The 13,080-nt window shown below is 48.3% G+C and overlaps 1 protein-coding gene across 3 annotated transcripts in view; it reads right to left on the reverse strand.

Moving 5' to 3' along the window:
- KLHL12 (kelch like family member 12) overlaps positions 1 to 13,057 on the reverse strand; it is a 17,160-nt gene extending 4,103 nt beyond the window's left edge. Inside the window, exons 1-8 of one of the 3 annotated variants that reach the window (XM_035889712.1) lie at positions 12,777 to 13,056; positions 11,762 to 11,979; positions 8,702 to 8,851; positions 6,922 to 7,036; positions 4,906 to 5,012; positions 3,757 to 3,952; positions 2,377 to 2,535; positions 1,091 to 1,189 (exon numbers count right to left, since the gene is read on the reverse strand). In XM_035889712.1, the coding sequence (XP_035745605.1) occupies positions 1,091 to 1,189; positions 2,377 to 2,535; positions 3,757 to 3,952; positions 4,906 to 5,012; positions 6,922 to 7,036; positions 8,702 to 8,851; positions 11,762 to 11,979; positions 12,777 to 12,876 (1,144 nt within the window). In that variant the 5' untranslated portion in view covers positions 12,877 to 13,056. Of the gene's footprint in view, positions 1 to 1,090; positions 1,190 to 2,376; positions 2,536 to 3,756; positions 3,953 to 4,905; positions 5,013 to 6,921; positions 7,037 to 8,701; positions 8,852 to 11,761; positions 11,980 to 12,776 lie in introns of all 3 variants that reach the window. The other 2 variants (XM_035889713.1, XM_035889714.1) reach the window with 2 other exon arrangements.
- Positions 13,058 to 13,080: the final 23 nt, after the last annotated feature.

A 13,080-nucleotide genomic window follows, 5' to 3' on the forward strand; every position in this document is an offset into this window, starting at 1 on the left:
ACTTCAAAAGGGTTTGAAAGGGCCTGTGAGCAGAGCAGAGCTACTCCACTGAGAACCACAAAGCTGTGGAGGCACCGAGCATCCTGCCCGTCCACACGCAGCTGAGCAAGGCCACGGCTGCTCCCTAAGGTCTGGGGCCGGCGGCCTGAGGCGCAGTGCAATGGCAGAGGCCCAGCGCTTGAGCACACAGGAGCTGCACAAGCCCCACAAGAACTCCTTTGAGAAATGAAGGTGAGCCGAGACATAAAGTTACTCCAGAAGCAGGATTTGAACTATATTCTGCTGCTAGATACAGCTGTCAGCCTTACAGCTCAGATAGGGCACCAAGCAGGAAAGACAAACCAGGAGTTGGTGGGGGATAACTGATGGGTAAGTGCCTGAGGGGCTGTGGAGTCTCCTCTGGAGATATCCAACCCCTGCCTGGACGCTGTCCTGTGCCCCCTGCTCTGGGTGAGCCTGCTTGGGCAGGGGGGTGGCACTGGGTGATCCCCGGAAGGCCCTGCCAACCCCTGCCAGTCTGGGATTCTGGGATTCTGTGAGTGCACCATGTTTCAAGTCATTGGTGTACGACTTGCAGCGTGACACTGCTGTGGCAGTGCTGCTCCCTGTGTTACCGCCGGCCGTGGAGCCCAGGCCCAGCGTTTCACAAAGCGGAGTGCGTGTGAAGGAGCAGCGGCCAGAGCGCCCCTGCCTTTGCCGCAGCCCGTGCAGCTGACAAGCACCAACTTAGCAAACTGTCCCATTACCTTGCACTACGGTCTGTGGTTTGTTGCTTGCTAGCTCTTCTCCAAGCCGTGCACCGTTCCGAGTTGTGGAAGTCACACAAGACTTCCTCTCCCTCCCTGTAACCTATAACCACCCCCCCCATTCCTCTATACACATCTTAGCATGGGATGGAGAAATCAGGCATGTGAAAATTGATCTTTTTCTTGGGGAATTAAGTCAGCATGTCCTAAAATCATCCCTTCTCAAAGTCAAACCACCCACTGGGGCCAGTCAACATCCTCCAGGGCCGCAGGACAAGCCAGCAGTGACTGCTTCCTCAGTGCAGCACAGAACTTTTTGACCTCAAGGCACTGCGGGCTCTTACCTGAGCGCTTAGTGGCCATCGGGGTGACGTTTGTCCAGTGTCCAGTGTGGGGATCGTAACGCTCTACAGAATTCAGTATGTTCAGCCCATCATAGCCACCTGAAACAAAATACAGGAGCAAGCCATGGGTCTGACTTCTAGAAAATGTTTTCTGTGTAGAGAGCAGTAACATGCCTGGTTCGTCCTTCGTACGGCGCGGCGCTGCAATCAGCACAGCCCACAGCACGCCGGGGCTGGCAGAACAAAGAGGATCTCTGCAGCTTGCAGTGTCAGGCTGGAGCCAGCTCAGAGCGAGCGCTGCCCCTGCACTGCACAGGGCCGTGCTGGGAGAAAGCGTCACCTTTCCAAACCAGTACAACCCAGTTAGCACCGCACTGCCCAGAGCTGCCCCTGAGCATGCTGATGCCAGTGTTGATGCCGTCCTGCTAAAGCAGATGCACAGCTTCCAGACCCGGCACTGGCTGAGGGTCCGTGTGCTGCAGCCGCCAGCTGACACTATGAGGCTGCACAGTGTAGGCTGGGGTGTCTCCGAGAGCTGTTTCACAAGAGGACTCCAAGAAATCTCATTGTGCAGTTCAGTAGAGGAGCAGCGTGCTGGCACCTGACTCTGGGGACAGCGTGAGGAAGAGGAATTTGGGAGAGGGAAGTGAAACCCATAACCCAGTGTCCAGTATCCGTGACTTCCCAGGACTTCCACGGTGCTGGGCCTGCCTTTTCCAGGGCCTAGAAGGTGCATCAACAGAACAAGCTTACTGAAGTCGTCAAGAGTGACTTGCCCTCTAGCACGCTCACCGTATTCACAGCTGGCGTGGGTCTCTGAAAATAAAATGAGGGCTACAGAACGGAGCCGGAACACACAGCTCAGGATACGTTTCTGGAGCACTACAGCCAACACTGCCTTGTGTGGAGCAGTTGCACCCTCTGCCCCGTGGCTCTCTGCTTCATCTCTAGGGCATCTTAGCCACTGCTAGTCCCTGCAAGCCTCAGCTGGCACTGCTCACCCCCCGTGCTTCCGCCATCCCTCAAATGTAGGCTAATTGTGCCCAATTTGCTTCTGATAGGTTTCTGTAGTTACCTGGCAGCTCCAGTCTCAGCCATTGCAATGGTAGCGGTGAGAACAGCCTGCGCTCGCTGACAGAGCTGTGCAGTGCCCAGGGCAGTGCAGTCACATCTGCTGTTCTAACCTGGCCATGACACAGTTCGTGCTCCCCAGAGACAGCGCTGCACTGCCATCTCTGTGAACAGCAAGTATTTGCAGGATGCCTAGAGGTCCTAAGGGTACCTACCGAGGCAGTAGATAACTCCATTAGCTACGACAAGCCCCGCTCCTTCCCGTGCTGTCTGCATGTCCCCCAGCATACTCCACTGATCAATGTTCGGGTCGTATCGTTCCATACTGGTGTGACGTCGGCTTCCATCAAACCCACCGGAAACATAGATCATGTCTGCAACGTGAGACAGAGGTTGGCCTCAGCAAGTCAAGTATCAAGCATGCACATGGAGCAAGAAGGCCCTCACAGATGGAGCAAGCCTACAAAATGGACTGCAAAATACAGGGACAGCTACAGATCTTGGCACATTCGAAGCCAAGACAAAGCCAGCCTCCTCACCCTGGCTCACTGCATTAGCCTGCTCACAGACCCAACAAACTAAACAAACACAAATCCCATCTGGCCCTTAAATCTGCTTCTTGCTGATGGATGAAAGAGAATATGAACATCCCAATTATTTTTTTCATGCTGCAGAACCTACCAAACCCCTGCCTATCGCTAGCATCCTGTCAGCGCCTCCCCAGAGCAAATGCTTACAAGGTAGGAAACACACAGGCGGCAAAAGGGAGGAAGAGCCTAAGACATGTCTGGATCATCAAGATCAGTCCCTTATAGTGGATAACCTAATTCATGCAACGCTTTCACAAATCTGTCATCTTCAAAGCAGCTGCATTTTTAAGAGAATTTTCATTAGAACAATCTAAATGAATATTTAATCAGTATTATTAAGAAGATATTCTAATATAAGCATGAACGCACAGCATATTCATTAGAGTAGCTGCTGTTTTAATGGCTAGAGAACTCCCTCTCATTTCCACACCAGTGTTTCCTTGGCCTGTTTATAACCATTTGTTCAATTCAAGTCTTATATTCCCATTTCCTTCTCATGGCAAGTTACACCCCTAGAGACCAATCGTATCCCCTCTTGGCCTTTGCTTTGTCAGCAAAAGCAAGCTGAAGCGTTCTGGTTTGCTCAGTAGTTTGCTTCTTCCAAGTCTGTCCTAAGAATCCTCCTCGGCACGTGCTCCGGGTTCAGCCTCTCTCCAGCGCTGGGTGGGTATTGCTGTCCTTGTCCTGTCCTTGTCCTTGCCTTGTCCTGCGCTCAGGAACAGGCAACACTGTCACCACCCCGAGAGCTTCCCACTCCATAATCCCTCACAGAGCTCCTTTCCCTCGATGCACAGACACATGCTGTAAGAATGAAGCGGAGGCAGAGCTCCACTCAGGATACGTGGGCAACTTTTCCATTTCTACATCCAAATGATGAGAAGCCAGAATTTCAGCCTCACCTCCTCCCTCGGAGCCATCCCACTCTGCACATACCAGCTCAGGGCATTTCAGGACGAGAACTGAACAGAGCTGTGCTGCCCTGTCAGTGTGGTGAGCAGGACATACCTCCAAGGGTCGTGGCTCCTGCCAGGCCCCGCCGTACGTTCATCGGAGCCACGGAATACCAGATACCATCCTCATCAGATGTGTAATCCAAGCACTCCACCGAGCTGAGACGAGAGCGACCATCGTACCCCCCAATCACATAGATCCGATCATGCAGGGACACTGTAGCAACGTAGCGCCTCTTACGGGTGATGCTCTGAAACAGTAAAAAGAATAAAAAGGTCAAGGAGAGGAAATAATACTGATGCATGGAGACCAACCGCTGTTCTTCCATCCTCTTTTGCTGCTCTTTTGACCCACTACCACAGAGGCCAAAAGCACTCTGGGTTTAAAGGATACAGCCCTGGCCCAAGTGCTGCCTTCCTCTGCCTGCATTCCACCTCTGCCATGCTCTCTTCTTGTGGCCAGGCCTCCTTGCACTAAAATATTTTCCATTAAGTGTCATTTATCTTACGCCACTACTGAATCTTTGATGCATCCTGGGGGGTTGTGTGCCTCTCATTGGCTCCCTGCAGAGACTGTTAATGGGAAAATGTGGAGATTTGGAATATTTGATGAATACCTGAAGCTTTTATCCTCCAAAAAAGAACAGAATTTTGGGACACACAGGGTCTTCTGTGATTATCGACATTAAAGAAGAGGCAGTTCTCCACCACTTCACCCAGATAAAGGTGATTTAAAATTTGGGTAGAAGTAGCCTCAGTGCAGGAATTCTCTCTTCCTTACTATCTCCTGTTATGCTCAGAAACAACGAAACCAGAGGGATCACGCAGCCTGCCTGAAAGCAGGACTGATTGTACTGTTCCTATTGACATTTCAATTATCATCACTAACCTTAAAGCTTAACACCCCTTCAATAAGAAACGTGATAGCTCTCACTCCCACCACAAAGATGTGGGTCTCTGTAGGCTCATGTGATTAGAGATATGACAGCCACCTCTTACACAAAGCTTACTTCGCAAATCTGCAAATGTGAAGGGGTTTCAGCGTTCGCTATGTAAACCTCAGCAACTCCAAAGAATTTATGGCAGAAATTCTAAGCAGAACACAAAGGACAGCCCAAAGAGGAAGGTTATACAGCTGATGCTATGGGACCAGTGTTTGATCATAGCCTGTTCCACCCAGTGGTGGCCAAAAATGGTCCCTTACTGGCAAGAAACTCCACTCCTGAGTCTTCGGGTCGTATTTCTCCACGACATCAATAGGTGACTGCTGGCTGCCAAAGCCGCCGATCACGAGCAGGACTTCGTTAGCTCCTAGAGCAAAGAGGGAGAGCAAAGTCAAGTCAATCCCTTCACAACCACGGGGTCACCTCAAGGGAATCTCTGAGCCTTCCTTGGTGCAACAAGTCACCTCTAAATCCCTGTTTTCATCACTACTCTGAGCTGGCACCTAACCTGGGTGCAGTCTCCTGGACTCCCTCTATCCTCAGCAGGGAGGAAGAGAGAGAAACTCTTCCAGGGTGCCTGGCAGTGAGACTAACTGGGAAGGATTCACAAAAGAGCTCCAACAACAACTTGGAAGGCCTGCTGTACAATGACAGCTAAAAGTGCAATTGTTTCAGTTCATCCCATAGAAACCAGATCACGGTTTATGAGAGACACATGACAGAATCACACAGAATCACAGAATCACAGAATCGTAATGACAAGAGCGTTGCTGATAGCAGATGGTATTGGATCAATTAAAAAGGGTAGGGCTGAATCTAGAAGATGCAACAAGGTGCACAGTTCTTGCCTGTGTAATTAAACAATAAACCAGTTTTATTATGTCTCCTTTATCAGGTGAAGCATTTCAACTACGAACAAAACGAAATGTGTCTTTCTAAAATGACAGGGTGAGCTGAATGCACGTCGCTGACACCGATGTGGGATGTTCCCAGAAAAACAGGAGACGTGCTGTGGCCTGGACTGCACTGGGTGTCAAATCACACCATAACAACACTCCCTTCAAGGCCAAAAAGAAACCAGATCACGGTTTATGAGAGACACATGACAAGAGCGTTGCTGATAGCAGATGGTATTGGATCAATTAAAAAGGGTAGGGCTGAATCTAGAAGATGCAACAAGGTGCACAGTTCTTGCCTGTGTAATTAAACAATAAACCAGTTTTATTATGTCTCCTTTATCAGGTGAAGCATTTCAACTACGAACAAAACGAAATGTGTCTTTCTAAAATGACAGGGTGAGCTGAATGCACGTCGCTGACACCGATGTGGGATGTTCCCAGAAAAACAGGAGACGTGCTGTGGCCTGGACTGCACTGGGTGTCAAATCACACCATAACAACACTCCCTTCAAGGCCAAAACAACGGATCAATGTGTCTCCCTCAACCTAGTTTGTCCTCCTCCTTTAGTGGATATAAGCTGCTTTTGGTCCCTTAAAATAGTGTTAATAACAGGACATGGCCATGAAGGGTTTTTCAGGGTCCCTCTCCCCTCCACAAGCAGCAGCACTGGAGAACGCACAGGAGGGAAAGTAAGAAGAAGAAACCAGTAAAATACTTTTCCTCCTTCTGTGGGCCATTCCTACTGTTTATGCTGCTCTCAAGTGCTTACAGCCCTAAGCCAAGAGTTTTCTCAGCAATTCAGCAACTGCTTTGTAGGACTCACTGACACAGAGGAAGAAATCATCTCCTATTTGCCTTAACAAGCCTGGGGGAGGGGAAGGAAAAAACTACCTCTGAGAGGGAAGAGGAACCTCTCCATCTCCCTCCTTGTGCCTTCCCCTCTGAGATTCCCTGCTGAAAACTCGTCTTCACTGCAACACCGCTGTCTCTCACCTCACAGCTCTTTTTGTTTCTGACACCGATACCTGCCTTTGAGCCAGGAGGAAACTCTTCCCATGCTTGTTGGGCAGCTGCATGCAGAGACAAACGTATCTGGAGGCACCAACAACTCAGGAAACTGCTTTTAGGGTTACAGCAGAGGCCAGGGATTAAAGGCAACCACCTAGTCCCCACACTGCCACTAAGCAACTGTGCACTGAAAAAAAAGGTTCCTCTGTCTTCTGCTCCAGTCCCCTTTCTGTACCACTGGGGACTGTGGGTCGGCAGGTTACGGCTGTGAAGCACTTCAGCGCAGTTACAAGGCACTAGACGTGGTGTATAATCCAATACCTGCCAATGCCCCAGACCTTCTCAGTGTCCTTTCCTTTGCTGCTCACCTAGACGTGCTCTTGTCCTGGGTCCTTGCATTTGACTCCGGAGCTCGGGTCGAAGATGAAATTTCTTAGCTTCATCTACGAGGTCTCTGCACTGCAGACTGCATCGTATAAAAGGCTGAGGGAAAACATGAGTCACTGGTATATGCAATGTATTTTAAGATCCCTCATAAGTACTGTCCTAAAGCCAACTCTCGTCAGTTCAGACAGCATTAAAATGACTTGTGCGCAGGCTGTGGCTGGTCGTGTCATGGTGCAAATACGGCACGCGGGGAAATGCAAGGACAACGTCAGACTGGACCGCAGCTGAAAAGATACGGCTCAGTTCTCACGCAAAGTCTGGCACTGCAGGCTCCATAACGAAAATAACTATATCGGAAAACTAAGGAAAAGCTACTTCTGCCACATTTAAGCCAGTGGAGGCGTGCCTGAGATGGGGGACTGGCAGCGAAACTACACCTGAAATCAGTTTGGCTGGATCTGCCCCACGTAATCAGCTCTCAGCACACACCTGCCATCAAAGAATAAACAAGGAGCACAACACAACGGAGCAGTTTTGCTGGATCTATTAGCTTGATCCCAGTGCACATGGGATGTGGAGCTATGAAAAGACTACAGAAGCAGAAAGGTCTTTAAAAGAAGCGGGGGACACTGCAGCCCAAGCACAGTCTCATCTCCTTGCATAACGCCACGTAATCACCCTGCCTGGCTGAGGGCCTGGGCAGCCTCCCTCAACTGCTCAGCCTTTGGTTCCCTTTGGGTGCTTGGTGCTAGTTGCTGCTGCCCTAAGTTAAGATTTATTTTTACAAGTTCTTGGTGCTTGTGCAAGAAGGCCAGGGTGTTCAGAGCAGATGATGCCACAGAGGGCCAACACTCTCCACGCTGTCCCAGGATGATGGTATCCCACCAGTGTGTGTCACCTCCAGTCCGGAGAGGCCATCCTGTGCAGTAAGAAAGCTGAGGCCCTGTATACAACTATCTTAGGCTGGTTTGGGAACAGACCTCATTGTTTTGGTACCAGTCCCGTTCACATTAGCTTCAGTTTCAGTTTCAAGTGGACCACAACAATCTGCCTAAACACATTATAGCTCTGGCACAACTTACTGCCTGTCAGCTGCCCTTATTCAAGAACATCCGTAAAAGGCAGCTGTATCACATTAGAGATGAACATTGCCAAATCAGCCATTTCTCTGCGCAGAGGAGTCTGTGATTCAACATCCAGCACCTGCCAGGTGACAAGGGCTAGGAACCACCGATTACCAGAATTCTGGTTTGAACTCCTCTGTGCCTTCCTGTCAAACCTTGCATGGGGTCAGCATCACTTTCTGTTTGGAATTAAACTTCCATTGCAAAAGCTTCATTATCTCTTATCATCATCCACATTCTGGTTTGCCTCTGTGACACCCCAGCCCCACAAAGAAGTGGCGTGAAGTACGGCTCTGACTGGCGAATGAAAGGCAGAAAGCACTTGTTAGAAAACAGTAAGAGATGACAACAGGAAGGTGCTGCATATACCAGGAGACAACTGACTGGGTCTGGATGGGGCGCCCTCCCCGCTGAGAGGCAGGATGCTGTAACTGCCAGCACAGCAAACTACTAGCAAGTAAAACAGGGGGCACTCCAGCTGAACAGGGACAACTCCATAGTGTCACCATCAAAAAGCATCAGCAGAGAAAGCAGCTTTTAACATGTTCTGTTAGGACAGCAGGCGTTTAACCAGGGAACACGGCAATCACACGCAGCCCCCGGCTGTTCTGTGTCCAGGGACCCGGGTCGCCAATACCTCGGTGTCGATGACGTCCGTGATGTAGCGGGGGGTGAGCAGCGGCATGCGCACGTACTGCAGCAGCTCTGGCAGCGATGCTTCCCGTTCTTTTTTTGAGTGCTTCACCCAGTTTATAACTGCCTCAAAAACCGGCTCTTCAGAGTCCACCTGGGAAGAGGAGACACGCACCGATCAGACGGCAGGGTAACATTTCATGCTGCGGAACAGACAACTTCCCGGCTGTTGACACTGCTTCACAGCTAGCAAGGGAGCAGGACATTTCACGTAAAAGTGTGTTACAGAAATTCCCATGGGCTGTATTTACAAGCACTAAGAAATTCCCTCGTTTTCTTTTCCTTAAAACTACGTTTGTTCCTTACAGCCGAGATCAACAGCTGGCAGTATGAGAGCTTGACGGCAGGCAGCGGAGCCAGAAGCTGGGAGCCACCACTTCTGAGCCCAGTGACAGGCTGGAACTCGCAGGGCAGCTCCCCCGACTTCTCAGCAGAGCAGGAGTTATGGTCCTGCAAAATGCAAAGTACCACCATAGAGATGATCAGAATCACATTTCCTTTTTAGGGAGCAGCGTCTCACTTAACCCCCTGCAGCCCTGTGCCCACGCACTGTCCCTCTAGCACCTGAGCCACACCAGGTACATTTAAGTTTTTTTTTTATTTCAATCCACATTTAAGAAACTATAAAGAACTGGATTTCAGAGTGGAGAAGCCCAGGGCATGAACGTTCCTGTTCTGACTAGTTTATTTCTCTCTCCATTTAGGACCGGCACGTGATGGCGCTTACACCACTTCCAGGGATTAGTCCACCAACTAAACCATCAACATTTGATACTTTTAGAGAACCTCAGGTGCTTTGGACATCTATGATTACCAAAAGGGAAAGAATTGTAAAAAGTTCTACAATATATTATTTAGGTTTGGTTTTCTTTTGGCACGTAAAAGCAAATCAGACATGAATTTATTATTATGAGGTCTGTTAAGTGTCATTAAATATGGAGGTAAAAGGTAATAAGCTGATTGAGCCTTCCCACCGATGTATGGCTGGTAGACTTTGAAGTTCAGTTTGAAGCCGTCTGTTGCAGCATGTTCTGAAGCAGGGACCCGCAGAGGTTCCTTATGTAAGGTAATTCTTCCAACCCACTGATCTGTATTTGTTACAGTGTAATTTGAAATGGCCTCTTTCTATTTGAATTACAGGGGAAGGACAATCAGAGCTCACAAAAGGAGAGCAGAGTACTTTATTGTTTCCAGTTTTCCCCACCTCCTCCTCAAGTGCAGTGGTCCCACATGGTTTCATCCCTTCCCTGGCTGTCCTCTGACATACTCAACAGTTCTGTTGTTTGTGAAATCATTTCTGTTTTCTGATAAACGATGAGTAACACTGAACACAGCATCCCAGTGAGGACCTGCCATTATTCTCCTCGAAGAGCTGGGGGATTTTCCGAGGGTGCTCCTCAGTACCCTCTGACATAGGACATCACTTCTGCACTGGCACAGCAACAGCTACGTTTGCTTCATTCACCTTAAGGTGCTACAATGAACGCTCACCTCGCTGTGTGTCTGTAGGGCCTGCATCAGTCCTTCCAACCCACAATGAATTCTACTTCGCCTGTGCGGATCATCTGATTAGTTTGGCTGGGTTGTTCTCAGGTTCCTCATTATTTCCTCTTCAGTGTCCAGAAGCGTTGTGTCAGTACTCACTACAACCCACATGAGCTCAAACCCTCACAGCATTAAAGCTGTGGCTTTCTAAACACCAGACACACTCAGTCTTTCTCCACTGCTGATCTCAGCCTGTGCCAGGGTCTTTCACTGCTACCTTAGAATCACAGAATGGTTTGGGTTGGAAAAGCCCTTTAAGATTATCAAGCCCAACCATTCCCCTACCCCTGCCATCCCACCCCCAAACCCTGGCCCTCAGCACCGCCTCTGCCCGGCTGTTAAATCCCCCCAGGGCTGGGGACTCGACCCCTTCCCTGGGCAGCCCCTTCCAGTGCCTGACAGCCCTTTGGGGAAGGAATTGTTTCCAATGTCCAACCTAACCCTGCCCTGGCACAACTTCAGACCGTTTCCCCTCATCCCATTGCCCGTTACCAAGGAGAAGAGGCCGACCCCCACCTTGCTACACCCTCCTTTCTTCTTGCGTGCTCTTTGGCAAGCAGACTTTATTAAGAAGAAGACATCAGCTTGGCTGAAGGCCACTTTCATGGCAGACTTGCAAGGCATACATCAAGAATTCTCCTGTGGCTACCCCTGTATTGACTTTTCAGGAATTCCACCAGACATACTGGAACCTTACACTGGTTTGCTTCTAAGAGTTCATGTTACTGTGAACTCTGAATAGTGATTGCTTCAGTCACTTCTTTTAGAACAGAAGCAAATATCAGCTCTTGATGAAGTCCATCTCAATAAAAAACCCAAGTCCGCTCCCCATTATCAAGGAATGTTCAACTTATTTCAATTCTCAAGAACATACTTATGCATAGAAAATTTGGGAAAAAGTATTTGACAGGTTCCAGCCAAATAGTAAATCCTCCAGAAACCAACCTTAAGGGAACAAAATCTGCATATAACTGAAGAGCCAGCTACCCTGCACCATCATGCATCCTGCTGCCTGTAAAAGTAGAGGACACCCAAATGCCTGGGATGACACACGCATTCCTTGTGCTGCTGAGCTGCACGCAAGGGTCTACAAATAGAAGTTAAAGTCTTGGGGGTATTTCTGAAATGCAGGCATTGAGACAACTTGTCTTTGTAGTCTCTGAAAGTTTCTCCAGAGAAAGGAGGAGACAAAGGATCAAGAACTCTGCAGAGGTAATGAACTGTGCTTGCCTTACTTGCAAGAAACACTTGTGTGACAACAAAATCTTACATAGAAGCTACATGTTACTGCTCAATTCCAGATGATATGCCTAAAAAATCAGAAGAAGCTGCTTGAAAATTAAACTTCAAATTCAGGAATGGTGTGAGAACTCTACCCTAGGAGTATGGACGAATTTCTGACTGGTTTCAATGTTTTACTTCAATGCTTTGCACAGTAACGGTACGTTTCAGGTTTTACCTGAATTTCATCACACTTGATGAGCTTTTCAACCTCTTCTTGATTTAAGAGGATAAACTCTTCATGCTGAACCACCTCTGGAAAATGTTTCTGGCTGAAGACCTCTGCAGCTTGCATTAGATCAACACAATTGTGTGTCTCAGCAAAATCCCGAATGCCCAAACAATTTGATGGATCCAGCTGGCTTTCTAGAAACTCACAGCAAGCTTGTTTCACACCTACGGAAAATTGGAGGGGTGAATGAGCACTGCATGCTTACTATCAATCCACTGCTTTGGAAAGGGCTTCAGAAAAGAAAATTCTAAACAATAATGAAAATCCAACTCAAATAACAAGCTTAAGAACACTACAGAAACACACACATGCAAATATTTGTTTGGAGGGACGTGAAAACACTAAGCACTAGACCACGTGTTTGGGCTGGTTTGATCTCTGGCTATTCTATTTAAAAAAATTAAATAACTGTGATAGTAGGAAAAGAGTCAAATGTGAGTTGTACTCAGCTTCATGGATTATAAACAAAAAATGTGTATGCTAGTGGATATGGCTACCAGATTTCTAGGTTTTCTCCAATGTAATTTTGATAGTTGCCTGGGATTTGGGATAATTGCCTGGGATAGCTGCATAGCTGCACGTGCAATGACATCAACCAGTTTGTTACGACCCAGACATACTATGATGGCAGGTCAAATGACATCAAGGATTTGCTTATTATTCTAAGTTGACTGAGCTTTAACATTTACGTGCTATACAGCCCACAATTCCTCCTGGGAATTCTCACACAGAAATACAGTAGCCCAAAGCATGGACCAGTAACCTGTTTTATCATCTTTTCTTCCCACCCAAGGCAGTTCCTCTACCGACGAGACCACAGTGCACAAGGCAAAAGAAGTTTGACAGAAGTACTGATAAATATCATGCCTCCCACAGTCTGTCTCCCATTTACAGCAGGTCAGACAACACAAATCTCCGAACAACAGCAACTGTGCAATTTGTGCTGATACTTGGCAATTACCTTTCAGCTGAAGCAGACACGCCGCTGGGAGCAATTCTTGGACATTTTCTACTGTCACGTGAACAGTTTCTGTATATACAAAGTCTAGCAGGATTTCCATGGTGGAGGCCGTGAGTCCCTGGATATCTACGTAGGGTTTATCTTTTTCCGAGAGCTGTAAATTGGAAGGGAGACAAAGGTTTATTTGTCAGTAAGGTGATCAAAAAGCCAGCACTCAGCAGTTTTTAAAAATGTGATCTGTCAGAAAGGTTTCAACAGATTTGTCCTTTCTCTGCTTGTGCTCACTGCAAGAATGAGGGGAAGG

Source organism: Egretta garzetta, unplaced genomic scaffold (assembly GCF_000687185.1).
Source record: "Egretta garzetta isolate BGI_Z169 unplaced genomic scaffold, ASM68718v1 scaffold202, whole genome shotgun sequence".
NCBI lineage: Eukaryota > Metazoa > Chordata > Aves > Pelecaniformes > Ardeidae > Egretta > Egretta garzetta.